At 38.7% G+C, this 21176-nt stretch overlaps 1 protein-coding gene and 1 long non-coding RNA gene across 3 annotated transcripts in view; one reads left to right on the top strand and one right to left on the bottom strand.

Annotated features, from left to right (window-relative positions):
* LOC134760018 (uncharacterized) overlaps positions 1-21176 on the top strand; it is a 37018-nt gene that overhangs the window by 6592 nt on the left and 9250 nt on the right. Inside the window, exon 2 of one of the 2 annotated variants that reach the window (XR_010136930.1) lies at positions 16085-16221. The exons of the other annotated variant lie outside the window; for it this stretch is intronic. This is a non-coding gene — a long non-coding RNA (uncharacterized LOC134760018). The remainder of the gene's footprint in view (positions 1-16084; positions 16222-21176) is intronic. 2 annotated transcript variants of the gene reach the window in all.
* LOC134760014 (olfactory receptor 4N4C-like) overlaps positions 14367-21176 on the bottom strand; it is an 89524-nt gene continuing 82714 nt past the window's right edge. Inside the window, 2 exon segments of the mRNA XM_063715404.1 lie at positions 14367-14722; positions 14725-15498. Of these exon segments, the coding sequence (XP_063571474.1) occupies positions 14522-14722; positions 14725-15498 (975 nt within the window). The 3' untranslated portion in view covers positions 14367-14521.

The raw sequence follows: 21176 nt of genomic DNA, 5'->3' as shown, positions 1-21176 counted from the left end.
TGAACAATTGATATTAATTTCTCAGAGTGTTTGATTCACCTGGGAAGCTAGGTGAGATGAGATTTTTATTGTAAGGTTTTAAAATTACAACCCCATGTTTTAACCTTCCATAGATCTATTTATATTTTTTATTTCTCCTTTAGACTATTTTAGTTTCTGTCGTTCTAGGACTTTATTCTATCTAGGCTATCTTACTTTTTTGGCATAAGATTTACATTGCTTTCTCTTTTAATCATGTTTATTTTGGAATACTGGCAGTGATGTGTTCTCTTTTATTGCCAATTTTAGTAATTTGAGTCTCTTCTGTTTTTTTCTTGCTTGGCCTAAGTAAATATTTGCCAATTTTTTTTATCTTTCCAAACATTTAATTTTGGTTTGTTGATTTTCTCTGTTTCGTATTCCCTATCTTTCTGTTATCCTAACTCTATTTTCCCCTCTTCTTTTTTTTTTCTTTTTTCTTTTCTTTTCTTTTTGAGACACAATCTGGCTCTGTCACCAGGCTGGAGTGTAGTGGCGCGATCTTGGCTCACTGCGACCTCCGACTCCCTGGTTCAAGCGATTCTTTTGCCTCAGTCTCCCTAGTAACTGGGATTACAAGCGCATGCCACCAGGCCTAGATAATTTTTGTATTTTTAGTAGAGACAGGGTTTCACCGTGTTGACAAGGCTGGTCTCAAACTCCCGACCTCAGGCAATCCGCCCGCCTTGGCCTCCCAAAGTGGTGGAATTACAGGCGTGAGCCACCCTGCCTGGCCAGCTTAATTCTAAAGAAATGTTTGTCTTTAGGAACATTGTATTTGGTCAACTAAAATTTAAGATTCTGGAGCTTCAGCTGTTCTCTTATACGAAAATAAAAGCATGAATTGGGAAATAATGAGTTTCCCAATTTTTTTGTGGGGGGAACAAAACAACTATCCATGTACATACAGTTTTTGGTTCCCCAGATCATTGAGCCAACTTGGCCAAAATAAGTAACCCCTCATTCCTTATCTCAAGAAGGTGGTCTTGCCTCGCTTGGAGAAGTTAAAATGAATTCACTGGATGTAGTTACTTTTAAGCATATCAGTTTACTTCATGTCCCATTTTCAACCAGTTACTGTACCTGGAATAATTAATAGAATCAAATTCTGTCACGCACAGTTAGTAAATAAGTAAATTCTGTCATTTAATATCTAAATTATGTATATATATATTTACATATGTATATTTTACTTGTAATTCAATGAAGATAAGGCTTTGTATGTATGCTCTGTGTAAAATATGCTGTCTATATTCTCATGATAGTAAAGAATAGATTGAGTAATGGAATGTATTTGAATTTTACATATATCTTTCATTTAGTAGCAGAAATAAAATCTTAGCACTTGATTTAGTAAATTCCTCCATTTAAAATAAGATGTTACTTTAGCAGAAACAAAATTTATCTTAATGGGATGATAATTCACTAGTTTACCTCTGATGAGCATCAGCTAGTATTTAATGCATTGTGAAATTACACAGCATCAAAATAAAATATAATACAGTCAGTTAAAACACAAAAATTATCTTATTAATTTAGACATAAGAAGTCAGATTATAAAATCAAGGTATTTTTGGTGTTTGTTTTGTTTTTAGGATATTAGCATATACTACCAAACATGAACCATAGTAAAAGCTGTTCAGTAACACTTATCATTCCATTTTCAAATAACCTGAGTTTATGTGTCAGGCTGAAAAGCTTTTAGATGAATGGTTTATGTTTCTGTATGTATCCAAATATTTGTATATCATGTAGACAGCCCAAGAAAATACGCACATATGTCAGCTATTGCATAGAATGGTAAAGAATACATTCTTAAAAGAAAGAAGAGAGTAAGACATATTCACTTCATGTTCCAAATAAGTCTCTAGTATCTCAAATGTACTATTTACCCATTACTTTCAAACATTATATCAGGGCCAGGCACTGTGGCTCATGCCTGTAATCTCAGCACTTTGGGAAATTGACGTGGGTGGATTACTTGAGGCCAGGAGTTCCAGGCCAGCCTGGCCAACATGGCAAACACCTGTCTTGACTAAAAAAAAAAAAAAACTAGGCATGGTGGCATACCCCTGTAATACCAGTTATACTTGGGATGTTGAGGCACCGGAATCATTTGAACCTGGGAGGCAGGAGTTGCAGTGAGCTGAGATCATGCTACTGACTCCAGCCTGGGCAACAGAGCAATACTCTGTCTCAAAAAAACAAAACCAAAAACATTATAACAAGGTATGTGATTAATCTGAATTCAAAACATTTTAACATAAACTAAATTAAGATTATACAAAATTTTGCTTGTTATCTATTTGTTTTGAATTTACCAACAATTCAAATCTTGCTGAGAATATTTGCACTGTAAATATTTTTGTGATTATTGGTTATATTCAAATTCGCTCTCATTTTCAAAGCAACGTGTATGAACTTATCATTAAAATTGTACATAGCTTGAAATAATATGTTGAATATAATTGTCTTGGGATACATTTATATATAATAATTAAAAGCACATTACAACACTTGTACCTGATCTTAATATTACTTAACCTTAGAAACATAGAATAAATGATAGGATTAATATGGGAGACAAAAGACTGTGTGAAAAGCCACGTATTGTATATCTCTGTTGTTTTTATTAAACTTTTTTTCCCACTGCACTTACAAATAAATTTGTCATGGACCATGGTAATTTTTATTGTAATCTTACTGTAGGTACATTCTGTTAGCAGGTTAAATAAAATACATGATCAAAGTCAAAAATATATGCAAGGAAAATATAGAAAATTTAAGTTATAAAAAGCTACTGTTGGTCACCTGTGGCCAGCAGGCTGGCAACCCTAACACAGGCAGGGCTGTGAGTGCAGTCGCCCAGGTCTGCAGCAGCAGCAGGCCGAGGCCAGTGGAGATGACCCCGATGAGCCCACTTCAGGTCGGGGCTGAGTGTGGGTGCATGGTTCCCGGCAGCATGTGACCCAGTCCTGGCCAGCTGCCACCCTCTGCATGTGTAATTTTCCGTGGGTCCCAGGGCCGCGAAGAGGCCTTCTGCCTGGGGCAGTATCAAGGCCGCAGAGCTTTCCTCCAAAGCCACACCTCGACTGGAAGGGGCGAGTTCGAGGACCCTGTGAGTGGTAGCCATGGGCAGATGCAGAGCTGCCACTGTCGCTTTGCAGTGCCTGTAGGACTTAGAGGGCCTGGAGCCTCGGTTCCCTGAACAGCACCCAGATCACCCTGTATCGGGGAACACAGTTCATTCCCCCCTTCCCTAACTCTGGAGTAAAATCTTGAGGCTGTCATCTGGGGAAGCCACCTTGTCCGTTCGGCCATGAAGACAGAAACTGTGCCATCGCTCCAGGAGACTCCAGCTAGATCCAGCTGTCACCTCAATAACCTGTTGAGTAGGCGGAAGGTGATGGCTGTGGGGGTCTTGTTTGCTGGCTCCTGGTCATACACCTTCTGGTCAGCGTGTGGCTGCTGTGCCTTCTGTCTGCATTGCTAGTGGTGCTGGGAGGATGGCTGGGCTCTGGTGTCTCTGGAGTGGCTTCAAGTCCACTGCTCCTGGAAGGCTTCATCCCATTGGCCACCTGTCCTCTATGCCCTGAGGCAGAAAGACAGCTGGAACAGAAGATCAACCGCACCATCCAGATGTGATTATTTGAGATTTTGTATTATCCTGGTACCGTTCTGTGAGCCAGGAGCCAGCCTTTGTGGAGGAAATGGAGGCAGCCATGAAAGAGTTGGTCCAAGAGCTTCAGAGGAGGATGAGCATGATGGAACATCATGCTCTTGCCCAGAGTGTTCTGACTCTGTCGTTTTTCACCTGCAGAGCTGCATTCAGGCAAAGGAGGCCACTACAAGGAAGAATGGTCCAGTTGAGCCTTCCCACCTCTGGGAGGCTTACTGCCGGACTACTGCCCCACACCCTACTGTGCACAGCCCCAATGCTGAAGTCACCTACACACGTGGTATTGTGAATTTGCTGCTTCAAGGGCTGGTGCTCAAGTCCCACTTGGAGACTCATACTGGATGCCATGTAGTGGTTGAACTCATCATATGCAGTGTAGTCTTACCACTGATCAGCTGGCTGTCAGATCCTGACTGGATCCACCTTGTACTCATCGGTATCTTTTCCAAGGCCAGAGATCCAGCACCCTGCCCAGCCAGTGCCCCTGAACAGCCCTCAGTGCCCACATGTCTGCCACTGATTGCTGAGGTACAGCAGCTTCCAGAAGGGACAGCTGCTTCTCCAGTAGCTTTTTTATTATTGATTCTATTTCACAGCTTGATGTTGGTCTAATCAGGGTTTGAATCCCTTCCAGGGATTCAATCTTGGGAGATTGTGTGTTTCCATGAATTTATCCATTTCTTCTAGATTTTGTAATTTGTGTGCATAGAGGTGCTTATAGTATTCTTTGAGTATCTTTTGTATTTCTGTGGGATCAGTTGCAACATCATTTTTGTTATTTCTGCTTGTACTCATTTGGGTCTTCTGCTTTTTTTCTATGTTAATCTAGTTAGCAATCTACTAGTTTTGTTTATTTTTATTTTGAAGGACCAATTATTGGTTTTATTTACCTTTTGTATGTATTTTTGCATCTCAATTTCATCAAGTTTCTCTCTATTTGTAGTTATATCTGTTATTCTGCTAGCTTTGAGCTTTGTTTTTTTTTTCTAGTTCTTTTAGGTACAAAGTTGGATTATTAAATTCAGATTTTTCTAATTTCTTGATGAAGGTATTTAGTGCTATAATCTTTCCTCTTATTATCTTATTGACTTATTTATATAAAAAATATTTATTTCCTGCTTTAGCTTCATTTCAGAGATTTTGGTTAGTTGTGTCCCTGTTTTAATTTCAAATAATTTTTTTGATTTTTGCCTAATTTCAGTGTGCACCCATGAGTTATTCAGGAGCAAGTTGTTTACTTTCCATGAATTTGTGTACTTTTGAGAGACCTTCTTGATGTTTATTTCTAATTTTATTGCACTGTGGTTCAAGAATATGCCTGGGATGATTTCAGTGTTTTTGAATGTTTTGAGATTTGCTTTCTGAGCAAGCATGTGGTTGATGTTACAATGCGTTCCATGTGCAGATGAGAATGAATATTCTGTGGTTGTTGAGTGGAGTGTTCTATAGATGTTTATTAGGTCCAATTAGTCAAGTGTCAAATTTAAGTCCAGAATTTCTTTGTTAGTGTTCTGCCTTAATGATCTATCTAATACCATCAGTGGAGCATTGAAGTCTCCGAGTATTATTGTATGATTGTCTTAAGTCTTTTGGTAGACCAAGAAAAACTTGTTTTATGAGTCTGGGTGCTCCAATATTCAGTGTGTGTACACTTAGCATAAAGTCTTCTTGTTGAATTGAACCCTTTATCATTATGTAATGCCCTTCTTTGTCCTTGGTAATTGTTGCTGGCTTGTTTCATATGCTATAAGAATAGTGACCCCTACTATTTTTTGTTTGTTTTTTGTTTACATGACAAATCTTTCTGCATCCCTTTACTTTGACCCTCTGGGTTTCATTGCATATGAGATTAGTCTCTTCAAGACAGCAGACAGTGGTGTCTTGCCTTTTTATCCAACTTACCACTCTATGCCTTTTAAGTAGGGCATTTAGATAACTTACATTTAAGATTAATATTGATATGTCAGATTTTGATCCTGTCATCATGTTGTTAGCTGGATGTTTTATAGACTTGACTGTGTAGTGCTTTATAGTGTCTATGGGCTATGTGCTTAAGTGTGTTTTTGTGGCAGCAGATGTTGGTCTTTTGTTCACGTGTTTAGAACTCCCTTAAGGACCTGTTGTAAGGCTAGCTAAGTTGAAATGTATTACCTTAGCATTTTATTTTCTGAGAAGGATTTTATTTTTCCTTCACTTACGAAGCTAAGTTTGGGTGGGATATGAAATTCTTGGTTGGAATTTATTTTCTTTAAGAATATTAAAAATAGGCCCCCAATTTTTTCTGGCTTATAAAGTTTCTGCTGAAAGGTCTGCTGCTAGCCTGATGGGGTTCCCTTCATACATAACCTGACCTTTCTTCCTAGATCCCTTTTCTTTTGCATTAACTGTGGTGAATCTGAAGATTATGTGCCTTGTACATCTTGTACAATAACTAGCCAGGGTTCTCTGTATTTCTTGGATTTGTATATCATCCTCTCTAGTAAGATTAGGAAGATTTTCATGGACTATATATTCGAATTTATTTTCCAAGTTGTTTGTTCTCTGTCCTTCTCTCTCAGTAATGGTAATGAGTTGTAGATTTGGTCTCTTTATGTAATCTTTCTGAGAAGTTTTGTTCGCTTTTAAAATTGTTTTTTCTTTATTTTTGTCTCACAGTGTTAATTCAAAGAACCAGTCTTTGAGCTCAGAGATATTTTCCTTAGCTTGGTCTATTTTGCTGTTAATACTTCCAACTGTATTATGAAGTTCTTCTAGTGAATTTTTAACTCTAGAGTTTCACCTTGGTTCTTTCTTAAAGTGGTTATTTTGTCTTCCAGCTCTTCTGTCATTTTACTGGATTCCATAGATTGGATTTCAAATTTGTCCTAAATCTCAATGAGCTTCCATGACATCCAGATCCTGAATTCTATGTCTGTCATTTCAGTAATTTCTTATGGGTTAGGAATCATTGCTGGGAAACACACAATCTAACCTTGAGTGACCTTGAATATAAATGAGTTAAATGCTTCAATTAAAAGGCATAGAGTGGCAAGTCGGATAAAGAAGCGAGACCCAGCTGTATTCTCTCTACAAAAGACCCATCTCACATGCAATGACATCCAGGGGCTCAAAATAAAGGGATGGAGAAAAAATAGACCAAACAAAAAGAAAATGGAAAAAAGCAAATGGTCTGATTCTAATTTCAGACGAAATAGACTATAAACCAATAACAATCGAAAAAGACAAAGAAGGGTATTACATGAAGGTAAAGGGTTAAACTCAACAAGAATACCTGACAATCCTAAGAATATATACATCCAACACAGAAGTACCCAGACTTATAAAGGAAGTTCTTAGAGACCTTTGAAGAGACTTTAATAACCACACAATACTACTAGGAGACTTCAACACCCCACTGACAGTATTAGAGCATTGAGACAGGGAATGAACAAAGAGATTCAGGACGGAGCTCAACATTTGACAAAATGGTCCTAACAGACGTCTACAGTACTCGCCACCCAAAAACATTAGAATATACATTCTTCTCATCTGCACATGGCACATATTCTAAAATCAACCACACAATCAATCATAAAACAATTTTCAGCAAATTCAAAAAATCCAAAATCATACAAACCGCACTTTCTCAGACTACAATGCAATAAACATTGAAATCAATACAATAAAATACATCAAAAGCATACGTCAAAATTAACCAACCTTCTCCTGAATGAATTTTGGGTAAACAACGAAATTCAGGCAGAAGTCAAGAAATTCTTTGAAACTAATGAGAACAAACATACTACATATCAAAATCCCTGGGGCACAGATAAAGCAGTATTAAGAGGAAAGTTTATATCACTTAAAAAAACTACATCAAAGATTGGAAAGATTTCAAATTAACATCCTAACATCACACCGAGAGGAACTAGAGAAACAAGAGCAAATCAGTCCCAAAGCTAGCAAGAGAAAGGAAATAACTGAAATCAGAGCTGAACTGAAAGAAATTGAGATGCAAAAACCCATACGAAAGATTAACAAATCCAGGTTTTGTTTCTTCAGAATAACACATCAGATTGACAGAGCACTAGCTAGACTAATAAAGCAAAAAAGAGAAGAGATAAAAATAAACACAGTCAGAAATGACAAAGGGAACATTACCACCAACCCCAAAGAAATATTTTTTAAAAACCCTCAGAGACTACTATGAACAACTCTATGCACACAAACTAGAAGAAATTAATTAATTATTGGAAACATACAACCTCCTAAGATTGAACTAGGAAAAAATTGAAACCCTGAACAGACTAGTAACAAGTTCCAAGATTGTGTTAGTAATAAAAAGCCTACCAACCAGAAAAAGCCCAGGATCACAGGAATTCACAGCTGAGTTCTACCAGATGCATAAAGAAGAGAGCTAGTACCTTTCCTCTGAAACTATTCTGAAAATTTGAGGAGGAAGGACTCCTCCCTAATTTATTCTATGAGGCCAACATCATTCTGATACCAAAACCTGGCAGAGATACAACAAAAAAAGAAAACTAGCAAAAGAAAAAGAAAATGCTAGCAAACTGAATCTAGCAGCATATTAAAACTCTAATCCACCACAATCAAGTAGGCTTTATTCCTGGAACACAAGGTTGGCTCAACATATGCAAATTAGTAAATGTGATTCACCACATCAGCAGAACTAAAAACAAAAACCGTGTAATCTTCAAAAAGGCTGACAAAAACAAGCAATGGGAAAAGCACTCCCTGTTCAATAAATGGTGCTGAGATAACTAGATAGCCATATGCAAAAAATGGAAACTGAACCCCTCCCTTATACAATATATGAAAATCAATCCAACATGGATTAAAGACTTAAATGTGAAACCCAAAACTATAAAAACCCTGGAAGATAACCTAGGAAATTCCATTCTCAGCATAACCCCTGACAAAGATTTCATGACAAAGATGACAAAAGCAAAAATTAATAAATGTGACCTAATTAACCTAAAAAGTTTCTGTACAGCAAACTAAACTATCAACAGAGTAAACAGATAACCTATAGAATAGGATAAAATATTTGCAAATGCAGGCCTGTAGTCCCAGCTACTCGGGAGGCTGAGGCAGGAGAATTGCTTGAACCCAGGAGGCAACGGTTGCAGTGAGCCGAGGCCACACCACTGCCCTCCAGCCTGGTGACAGAGCGAGACTCCATCAAAAAAAAAAAAAAAAAAAAGTAGTCAAGGCTGGGCGCAGTAGCTCACGCCTGTAATCCCAGCACTTTGGGAAGCCAAGGCGGGTGGATCACCTGAGGTCAGGAGTTCGAGACCAGCTTGGCCAACATGGCAAAACCCCGTCTCTACCAAAAACACAAAAATTAGCCAGGCATGGTGGCAGGTGCCTGTAACCCCAGCTACTGGGGAGGCTGAAGCAGGCAAATCTCTTGAACCTAGGAGGTGGTTGCAGTGAGCCGAGATCACACCACTGCATTCCAGCCTGGGTGACAAGAGTGAAACTCCATCTCAAAAAAAATAAAATAAAATAAGACATACACTTGGCCAAGAAGCATATGAAAAAAATGCTGAAGATCACTAATCATTAGAGAAATGCACATCAAAACCACAATGAGATACCATCTCACACCAGTCAGATGGGCTAGTATTAAAAAGTCAAAAAATAATAGATCTTGCTGGCGAGGTTGCAGAGAAAAGGGAATGCTTATGCATTGCTTGTGGGAATATAAATTGGTTCAACCATTATGGAAAGCAGTGTGGCGATTTCACACAGTACTTAAAACCAAAGTAGCATTCAACCCAGCAATCCTATTATTGGGTATATACCCAAAGAAATATAAATCATTCTACCATAAAAACACATGCACAAGTATGTTCATCATAGCAATATTCACAATAGCAACGTCATGGGATCAACCTAGATGCCCATCGATGGTGAACTTGATAAAGAAAATGTGGTACAAATATACTAGGGAATACTATGCAGTCATAAAAAAGAATGAGATCATATCCTTTGCAGCAACATGCATGGAGCTGGAGGCTATTTTCCTGAGTGAACTAACATAGGAACAAAAAACTAAATACTACATGTTCTTACTTATAAATTGGAGAAAACGTTGAATACACATGAACACAAAGAAGGGAACAACAAATTCTTGGGCATAGTTGAGATTGGATGGTGGGAAAAGGGTGAGAATCAGAAAACTGCCTATCAGGTACTATGCTTATTACCTGGGTGATAAATCTGTTCACCAAACCCCAATGACAAGCAATTTACCGATATAACAAATCTGCACATGTATAACTGAACCTAAAAGTTTAAAAAAAAATTAAAAAAGTAAATGTTATCCCAAAACAAGCAAACAAATAAGGAAATCAAATAAAAAAATATCATTGTTTGGGGTCTAGTGGACTCATTTGGAGGTAAGGGGAAACTGGCTTTTTGAATTGTCAGAGTTCTTGCACTGGTTCTTTCGTGTCCCTTTACCTGTGATGTAATTTGAGTATAGTCAGTTGGCTTTGTTTCTGAATGTTTCCAGATAGCCAAGGCTTTGTGCAGGGTCTTTATTTGTGGCTGGATTCTTGCCTTTGATTTCACTGAGGGATATTAGCAAAATATTTTTGGTGTTGTAGCAGTTTTGGCTGCAATCCAGTAGATGTCGCTGCTCGGGCCTGTGATTCCCATGTACTTCCTCACATCTACAGCCTGGTCTCCGGTACAGCAGGGAAAGAAGTGACCACCTCACCAGGTCCGCTCCTGAGCCTTGGTGGAAGCCCCTCCGATCACTAGCACTGCACCATCATTTCTTTTGCTAGGTGTTCCAGGCTGCGGGGCTCCCTCAGGCAGAGGCCACCGCAGGGAGACAGGCCACACCTTTTCCAGGCTCCTCCTGCAGAGGGAGGCATGCCTTGCTCCCACAGCAGCCCAGGAACTCATGTGGTTACCCATCTCAGTGCTCTGAGAGTGCGGGTTTCTCTTCCCGCTCTAGCGTTGGACCTGGGGCGAGCTCGGGCTTTTTATTCCTTCCCCAGCTTGGGGGAGCAGGGGACGGGACCTTGGCGGTGTCAATGGCAGAGGGCTTGTCAGTTGTTTCTGGGAACTCCACCCCAGAGAAATTCAGAGCCGCTGCCAATCAGAATGATCAGCCCAGGATGGGACGTCTGTGCTGTGGGCCCAAGCCGAGGGCCCTCCCTGGTGAAGAGGAGAGAGATCCGGGGCTTGTTGGGGGGACTGTCTGGCCTCCTCTCCATAGTGCAGCTGTGGCATGCTGGATGTGCAAGCACAGCAAGCAGGCTCTTTGTTCCCTCCCTAGCCTGGGGGTGGCAGCAGTGGCAGAGGGCCTGTCAGCTGCCTCTGGCAACTCCACCCAGAGCTACTGCCAAGGGTAAGGATCCAGGGGTGGGGCGGCTGTGCTGTGGGCCCAAGCCGGGCCATGTCAGCTGAAGAGTAGCGGGGGTCAGGGGCTCGCAAGGAAGACAATCTGGCCTTCTCTCCATAGGACAGCTGCAGTCAGGCTCTTTGTTCCCTACCTAGCCTGCGGGGAGCAAGGAAGGGTCTTACACTCAGCTGGTGATGGCACAGAGCCTGCCGGTTGTCTCTGGGAGCTCTACCCCAGAAAAACTCAGGGCCACCGCCAAATGAAACATCAGGTGGGGGTGGGGCAGTTGTGCTGGGACCCCAGGTCGGGAGGCCCTGTCCAGTGACGAGTAGCTGGGACAAGGACCCACATGGAAAATAATCTGGCTGCTTTTCCGTATGACAGCTGTTCGTATGACAGCTGCCTTGCTGAAGGTCTAGGATAGTTCCCGTGCTCTTTGATCCCTCCCCAGCCTGAGGGCAGCATGTGGGAGACCACAGTACCAGAAATCTCAGGCCTATTGGTTACCTCTGGGTGTTCCTTCCCAAAGAAATGGAGAGCCCTGACTGGCCTGAGTGCTCAGGTGGGAGTGGGGTGGCTGCGTGACCCAGGCTAGTGGGTTTTGCCTGGCTTGATGAAGCAAGCGGGGCCTGCAGTCAGTCTGCTCCTCAGCACCGTGGATGCAGCCCCTATTCTAGGCGCATGCAAGAGAGCTGACCTCCCTTGTTGGTGGGGCTATGGCAGCTGGCACCAAGGTGCTCAGGGCCCCAAGGCTCACGGGGCTTCAGGTGAGCCTAGCTGCAGCTCTGCCCAGACTCCAGTCATCTCTCTGTGTTGGTCTGGAGGCCCCCCCCCGGGGTCACGGGAGATCTCCTGTGCCAGGATTGCAAAGGCCATGGCAGAAGTGTAGGTCCCAGGAGGTTCTTATTCACCCTTTCCCTATGGTAGGGAGCCTCACCTGGCTCTATGCCAATCCTGGGTGGACTGCTTTCCTGCCTGGCCCCTTTCTGCTGTGCATGGATTGTAGTTGCTTCCTTGATGAATCCTAACATGGCCTCATGGATGATCCACGTGAAGAGCTAGTGTTTACTCACCACCCTGTCTCCCTCTCCATGAGTTGCACATGATAGCTGCTTCTGGCACCTCTCCCTATTCTGTACTTTTTTATTGATAATACATGAGCAACGTTCTCCTACATGCTAATCAAAATCAGTGGTTTTCATTTCTGTGGTTGATTTTTAGGGGTAAGCTTACCTTCATGCTTATAAGCCTTTTCGCTTTTTCCTTTGTTCATTGCCCACATTTCCTTCTATGTACTTATTTCATATTCATTTAAGCAAATTCTTTATGTATTAAATAAATTTTTATCATTTATATCAATTTTTAATAATTTTTATTTTAATTTTTATGCATGGATGCCCTCTTATACAATCTTGGAGTAGGGAGAAAATATTCAATTTACATGCAAACCTTATAATCGTGCAGAAAATAATCTCCACATCTATTTGCCATAGAAATATTTTCAGTGTTTTTCTGCCTTTTGCCCATATAAACTTTTTTCATTTTTACATATCAAAATATGTAGAAGATATCAAGATTTAATATATCTTTTTATTTTCATTTTCTTTGTCAAACTTCAATGGCCTTTCTCACCTCCAAGATTGCAAACTTTTTATCCTATATTTTACCACCATTTTTGTTTGTTTTCTGAAGAAGCTGTCAACATATAGACAGGTTTGTTGAAGACTTTTGCCACTAGCATTACAGATTCTATCAAATATACTCATACAAAATTTAATTTAGAAAAAATAATTAGACAATAACATGAGAGGTGCTCTCTACAATTCTCTTCGTGCCAGACCGTGGGTGATTGATGTGTTCCTTGAGCCAAGAGCTGGGAAAGTGGATTCTTGCCCTCTCGGTCTCCTGGTTATTGCAGGGATAGGTCACTTAGCAGGTTAGTTTTACAATGTTTTTCTGGCAACAATTTCTATAATAGATGCCCAGCATAAATAATGGTCTTCTATACTTGAAAAATTTTATAAGTACCTAATTTCTCACATTAGACCCCACTATTAATACAGGAGTTATTAAGAAATTATTTTTAGGCAGCTAGAAAGGGTAAAATAGTCCTAAGAAAGGCTTTTCCTTTTAATAAAAAAGCAGCCCCAAACCATTTCTTTTCTAACAGAAAGCAGCCTGAAAAGCCATGCTGGAAGCATAGGTATGTAAATTACAGGCTTGCAGAAGTAAATGCAGGTGGCTAAGAGCCAGGTCCACTCAATATGACTGTTCCCGCTCACTTTCCTTTATTGCCACGTGTGCAGATGTCATGGCACCAGCCAAGCAAAGCCACATGTGCAGGCATCATGGCGACAGCCAGATAGAAGCTGCATTTGCAGAATAAAAGATTAGGGTGGGAGGACCAGTCTTTTCATGGGTTGTGTGAATGACACACCTGGTCAAAGGCATCCCCTGGGCCCTATGCAAATCAGACACTACCTCCTAGAACCTCCCAATATAACTGACTGCTTTCCCCACAAGTGGGGTTACTCCATTCAGAGCCCTTCTCCCTCTGTATGGGGAAGCTCTTCTCTTCCCTCTTGCCTAATAAACTTTCTGCTCCTTAACCCACTCCGTGTGTGAGTCCGTGTCATTAATCTGCACAACATGAGACAACGAACCGCAGGTATTTCCCCAGACAACGAAGCTGCTTCAGTATGTTGAAAATAACTGGAATGATTTATGTAATCTATAATACAATCTGTAGTACTAAATATCTAATAATGTCTAATAATCATTGTGAAGCTCTGAAGAAAAAATAAGTGAAATAATTTCATGACATTTTACCATGAAGCAAATTGGCTTTCTTTCTTATCTCTCCACCAAATTTGGGGGGGGAATATATGTTTATTTATATATTGATTAATATATGTAAAATATATTTATAAATATATAAAAATATGTTACTTATTTTATATGTGTATGTAAATATACATATTTATAAAATATATAAAAACATTAAAATATAATTTTTAATATATTTATATAAAAGACTATAGTCTTTTTCACAACATACTTGCAACATACATTTGGTTTTTGATATTTTAAAACTTATTAATCTCTGCCTAAAATCTTGCTGATGTTGCTCTAACCAATAGAGGAAAGCATTGTAGATGAACTGCTCCTTTGCTTAAAACATTAAAATGGGTTCTTACCACAATTAAAATATGAAAAATTGTTACCTCAGACTAAAAAACCCTTGCAGTCACATAAGACTTAACCCCTAAATTTCTCACACTTACTCATTATACTTCAACCACTCTGGGGTTTCCTTTATATTCTTTAAATTTAATAAGTTTATTCTCTCATTATGCGTAACTCTCCTCCATTGCCTACAATGGTACCTGGCAAATGGGAGGTACTCAGTGAAAAACAGGACTTGTTAAATGAATGATATGAATTCCAGCCAGAATTCCTCCTTCTCAGTTTCTTATTATAAAGTCAGCTTGACAGACTACATGTTGACTCAATAACCTCTTCATGGAAGTTTTCACTTCCTGGTTGCGAAGGGTATAAATCATAGGATTCATCAATGGAAAGATCACTGTGTGAAAGAAAGAAACCACCTTGTCAGCTGGTAAGGCCCTGAAGGGGCGCGTGTAGATGAAGAGCGCGTGTAGATGAAGATAGCAGGTCCAAACATAAGAAGTATAATAATGACATGAGTGGTGCACGTGGACATGGCCTTGTTCCTCGCTTCAGAAGCTGCCCTACGAACATGGCAGAGGATGACTGCATAGGAAGCCAGAAGCCCCAGAAAGCACAGGAGTGTCATCAGGCCACTGTTGAAGACCATCAGAAGCTCCACCACAAACGTGTCGGTGCAAGCCAGCTTGATGACCTGTGGGACATCACAGAAGAAGTTGTCCAGCTGGTTTGGGCCACAAAAAGGCAAGCGGAGGATGAGGACCACCTGGATAATGGAGTGGACAAAACCCCCGAGCCACAGAGCCAACATCATTGCATAGCAGGCTCTAGGGTTCATGACAGTCGAATAGTGCAGAGGCCGGCAGATGGCGATGTAGCGGTCAAAGGCCATCACAACAAGGAGTAATCCCTCCCCTCCTCCAAGGAAGTGCAAGAAAAAGAGCTGAGTGATGCAGCCTCTGTAGGAGATTACCTTCTTCGCAGAGAGGAAGTCCACCAACATCCGGGGAGCCACAATGATGGAGTAGGATGCATCCAGGAAGGCCAAGTTGCCCAGAAAGAAATAGAGGGGGGCTGTGAGGCCAGGGTCTGACTTTATGGTGAAAATGATGAGGAAATTTCCGGGGAGGATGATAAGGTAGAAAATTAAGATCAGCACAAAGACCAAGAGCTGAATATCTTGAGACTGAGTCAGACCAAGGAGGATAAATTCTGTCACTACTGTGTTGTTTGCTATCTTCATTTCTTCTGCCTGTAGAATATCAATAAAAGAGTTTATTTTCAGGCGTTACATCTAGATTATAGTTCTTGAACTAAACACAAGGTATGCCACATTTATATCATTCTATCTATCTCAACAACATAAGAAATCACTTCTACTGTTTATACTTCCTCATTTCATGATGGCCAGCTCCCTGGTCCTGAAGCCACACTCTTCCTTCTGTTTCAGTCCTGTGCTTCTGTATCAGTGCTCACTCATGTGAGACTTGGATGCTTCTGCTCTGAATTTGTTCCTGATTTGTATGAGGCATATGAAAATTTTTCTGACTGAGAAAAAACTTAACCCTAGTTATTGAGGTCTTCATGTTTTGCTTTGAATGGAAGATGAGCTGGGATTGACAGCAAAGAAGAATGACAGAGCTTTTCAAGGGGACAGAAATGTTCCATTTTTAATTATAATGGTTATATGTATGTATTTTTGTCAAAACTTATTGAGTATTAAACTATACAGCAATTAGTAAAATTTGTTTTATATAAATGCTACCTTAGGAATGTTTATTTAAAAACTTTTATAAAGGCAACTGTACTTACCAGAAATAATTCCCTTTTTTCTATAGAACATCAACCGAATGAACTGGTCTAAATAAAAGCACTCTCGGTCACTCTGGAGAAAACAAGATCTGAGGCTTCTTTGTACAGTGGCTTCCAAATTGAGACTGTGCTCATGCTTGGGGATGTGCATGATAATTTATTGGTATGAAAGCAATAATAGGAGAATTTCTACACTTACATTATTGTATCCTATTGTTTGAAGTTTTATTTTTGAACATTTTACATTTATATAGAATCATGATATAATTGGATATGAAATGTATAAAGAAAATATGTATGTTTTTGGTGCATGTCCAAAAAATGGTTTGTGGTTGAAATACAAAAAAATTAAAAGCTAAAGATCTTGAGCTAGAACAAAACACTACAATGTGATACAGAAAAATATTTCATATGCTTCTGTTACACAGCACATTTGTTTTAAAATAATGTGGACTATGAAGCGTAGAGTAGAGGGAAAGAGGTTCATTAACTGAATGAGGAGTCGGTGTGTAAGAAGAGAAGGAAACAAAAACAGTAAAGTCCCAAATTAAGAAATCAAATAAAATATTTATAATGGCACATCTATTTAAAACATCAAAAGATATGCTTTTCAAAATATATCTAACCTTAATATATTAATTAACAGCTGAGGTTTTCAGGTATTGTCAGAATTGGGAATTATGAAAGAAGTACCTAGGCCAGGCACTGTGGCTCACACCTGTAATCCCACCCTTTTGGGAGGCCAAGGCAGGTGGATCACTTGAGGTCAAGAGTTCGAGACCAGCCTGGCAAAACCCTAACTCTACTAAAAATATAAAAATTAGCTGTGCGCGGTGGCAGGAGCCTGTAGTCCCAGCTACTTCAGAGGCTGAAGCATGACAGTCGCTTGAACCTGGGAGGTGGAGGTTGCAGTGAGCCCATATTGCACCACTGCACTCCAGCCTGGGTGACAGAGCAAGACTCTGTCTCAAAAAAAAAAAAAAGTATCTTACATCACATGTATGTACATCACACAGACACACATAAATACACACAAACACACGTATCCTAACCAAAACAGAAGCATAAAATTTTGCATATGATACCCTTCTTCTTTTCTTATTTCTTTTTTTTTTCTGGCACTTGGCCATTTATTGACCTTAATATTTATCAGTCTTTCTGTGCATATAAAACCTGCTAATAGAAAAGTCGGGAATCCGTCTTTGCTTACTCTTATGTTGTGTGCATCTTGCATGTTATTATGCAGTTGGTTATTTCACACTCTTTCAAAAATTGAGGATGTATTTGGGTCATAGAAGAAACTTTCAAGTATCTCTGAGATTGGGAGTTTCAAGTTCTTGCACTGTACCTTGCATTTTATTCCCTATTATCCACTTCTGTTCTCCTATTGACGCTGTAACATCTGGAACCCTCTACCATCAAATATCTTTGATTCACTGTGTTCCCTCTGTGTGCCTCCCTCTAAGCTCTTTTGTTATACCGATAGTGCTCACATCATGCTCATTATGGATCCAGAGACCAAATATATATATTCATAAGGTGGACATTCCTCTAGGTAAAATGAAGTAAGTTCTAGCAAAATAAAAGCACAGAAATTCCTGCAAAGACAAGCTTGGTCTTGTCTAACTATACTAGAAGAACATAACAATGTTAGAAGGATCACTGTCAGTGGAAGCTGAAATAGAAATCTGAATGACTGCCACTCCCTCTGTCCTATATTTCAATTTCAACAGAAACAAAATTTCATCTGTTCCTGACAAAGCTGGAGCAGCACAGAAGAGGAGAAAGAGTGATGGGTGGGGGCACACACACGTTCCAGATAAAGGCTGCACTATGCACTGTTCACGTTTAGAGTCCAGGCTCTTGTTAGGAAGTTCATGGAGTAGGTATTTGGAGACTTGATTCCCATCCACAGGCACTAATTCACTCATTTTTCTTTATATTTCCTCATGCCTCCTTCTATAAAATATTTATTTTATTATCTGCCCCTCCCATCTCACTGAATATTTCTACACTTCATTTTTTAAGTTATACTTTTACTTAAGTTGGTTTCTCTTTCTCTATTTTATCTTCTCTTTCTCTCTCGTATTTGTTCTCTAATGATTCCCCTTGCTTTTCTCTTATCTCTTCTATTTTTTCTCCTTTGTTGCTTTTATTTCTCAATGTTCTTGCAGTTTCCAATATTTTTCCACTCTCTCTTCTTGTCTTCTGTATTCATGTCTCCTTTATTAGATCTCATGTTTGCCTTCCCATTAATTCTGAGAAGCATCACTATTTTCTTTTGAAACAATAGTAAGGACAGCACATGAAGTTTCTTCACTCCAGTTTTTCTAAGGGTTAAAAATACCTAACCCATCTTTCAGTACTAAATTACTTTCCTTGAATAGTATCCTACTTAAAATATACTGTGTAAATACTTTTAAATTATTTCCCATTACCTCAAATATTTTATTTATGACTGATCTTAATAAAAGTGGCACTATTCATCTTTATGCTTGAAAGAAATTTCTCATTAATCCACCCTACCAGCAAAAACACATTTTATAAATGTTCCCAAAATAAGAATGAGAATGTGATGTCTATTGATACATGCTATCTAGTTTGTAAACCATAACCTATATAATCACCAATTTTTTGTGTGTTCTGAGAAAGGTGGATAGAGTTAAAGAGTATCATCAAATCATTAACTGATACCAATGTTTATAATGCCATGATTTCTAGGCAAAGTAATGGATGTCATTTAAAAAGCCCTCGTTTGGGCATCTATCTGGGTTTAAGTTCTTCAACCTGCCATTTTTTTAACCCTGAGATCTTGGGAAGGTCATCTTCCTTAGCCTGAGTTATTTTATCTCACTGTGTTGATTTATAAATATAATATGAGAATGATAGCAATAAGTAGCATATTGAAGTCTGACTAAACCAAAACTAAACAAGGAAAAAATGTAGATATTAAGAGGGGCTTTAGTTTCTAAGAAGTAAATATATAATATAGATCCTCTGTCCCTGCCTTTGAAATGAGTTTCTGGGGTAAAGGTAGCTATGTTAATGTAAGAAATTACTAGAAAATAATTTATGAAGGCTTCATTTCAGCTAGCTGTAAAAGCCCCAGATTGGTATATGGTAAGACTCTTTGTAAAAGAACCTCTCATCCCAGCAGGGGTGGGAACTAGACAGAGCTAGTCTCCTGCAAAATCGTGAAGCTGGTGAAGATTACTTCTGCAGTCTAGCATTTCTGCGTTGGATATGATTTCTGTTCCCTCACGTCTTTCAGTTAATAGCTATAGGTTTAGGACCAAGTATAAACATTCCCAAGGCAAGGTTAATAAAGGCTTTATATATTCCCAATAAATTAATTCTAAATATTAGGAGAAACTGGGACTATATTATTAAGAACAGGTGAAAGGTGCTACTGTATTATTGAATTCAGATTAAACATATTAATCTATTTCTAGTTTGTAACCCGTAACCTATATAATCACTATAATTCTGATCTTTGCATTTCAAGGCAGCAGATATCCCACCTGAGGTGTTACAATATCTGTTTCCATTTCTTCCTTATGTTCCTTATAAATATGGAGAATGGCAAAAACATTTACCTCTCTAGTAATCTAATGCTCCTCTCACACAGCAGATATCACCTCCTTCTAATAGAAGGAACAATAACTGATTTTTCCTGACTTCATTCTTAAATATCTCTTCTCACAGAGGAATCTCTTATGCAACCAATTTATGATGCAATGGAGAATGTACTTTGGGAATTTGAAGGCTAACAAAGCTGCAAACACTTTCAAAGGGAATTGTTGAAATGCCAACAAAATATAGTCAAAGAATGAGACTAGAAACATGTTATATATAAATAGTGAAGTATATATGATTTAAAAGTCACTATGTCACTTCTAAGTTTTCAAATCAACATTCTATCAGTGACACAGATTACAGAATAGCCAGTATGTTTATTAGGTCCATGTGGGCAGAAAGCCAAAAGAGGTTATTTTATTTCTTATATTACTATTTTTTTAAAAAAAGTGTATAATAGGAAATCATTGATAGATCAAGAAAAGAAGTAATGTGGTCAGGTAGGTACTATGTTAAATTCAACATATTTCTGGTGACAAAGAAATAGGCAAAGAAAAATAAATGATGTTCACAAAGACTCTTTGGCATAATCCTTCTTGGAGACGAGAACTGCATATTGAAGGACTAATTCCTCACAAAGAGATGCATTCTTAAATACACCCTATTGTGGTCTTGGACTTTGTTGTTTTCATTTTAGGAATAAGTGTCTCCTATGTTCCACTAAAGCAATGACAACTTTTTTTAAATTAAATATTACTAGACAGAAGAAAAGTAAATAAGAATCATATAGTAGAACACAATATAATTAAATTTCAGTAGACTTATTTTTATTTTGAAAAGATTTTTTATTTTAAAAATTAAAATACCAAAGTTTTTCAACAAATATAATGCATAATCAAAAATATTTTGTTCTAATTTATGTCCAATTCAGAAAATAGTAAGTGGGAAAAATGGAACATGAGGAAAAGAGAAAAAGGGAGAAAGAGATACACAAAATCATAAAGGTAAAAAAACGGGGGGGGAGAAATGCAAGAACAGGAACAAATGCAAAGACAGTAATGGAATAACAGGAAATAAAAAGACAAGCACAAAAATGCATATTTTGCAAAACTATATATACCAAATAAACTAAAAAACGCAGTGTTTACTTTCTTAAAAGAAACAGAAAACAAGTGATATAAGTAAAGAAACACATGGAAAAACATTCCCATCTTTGAGTATATTACAGTCTTTCTTGCTACCAAAGACTTTTTAAAATATGATTTTTTTATAATTATAGACATAATTAGGGACTTTGCTTCCTAATGTTTTCCACAATACTTAAAATGAAGATAGTCTGATGATCTAAATTAATCCTTAGAATGAAGGCTTGTTATTCCTGCTAGGAAAGATTTGTCTCCCTAGACTATCTTAGAAGCTAAAACCATGAACCAGGCTGTGTTGTAGTGTCTACAATGCAGCACCGAACAAGACAGAAAATATCTCTGTTCCTGGGGATTTTACATCCTAATGCATGGAAACAGACAACAAACAAACATACCA

The sequence above is a fragment of the Pongo abelii genome, chromosome 15 (genome assembly GCF_028885655.2).
Source record: "Pongo abelii isolate AG06213 chromosome 15, NHGRI_mPonAbe1-v2.0_pri, whole genome shotgun sequence".
NCBI classification, from domain to species: Eukaryota; Metazoa; Chordata; class Mammalia; order Primates; family Hominidae; genus Pongo; species Pongo abelii.
This window is presented reverse-complemented; position numbering and strand designations above follow the sequence as displayed.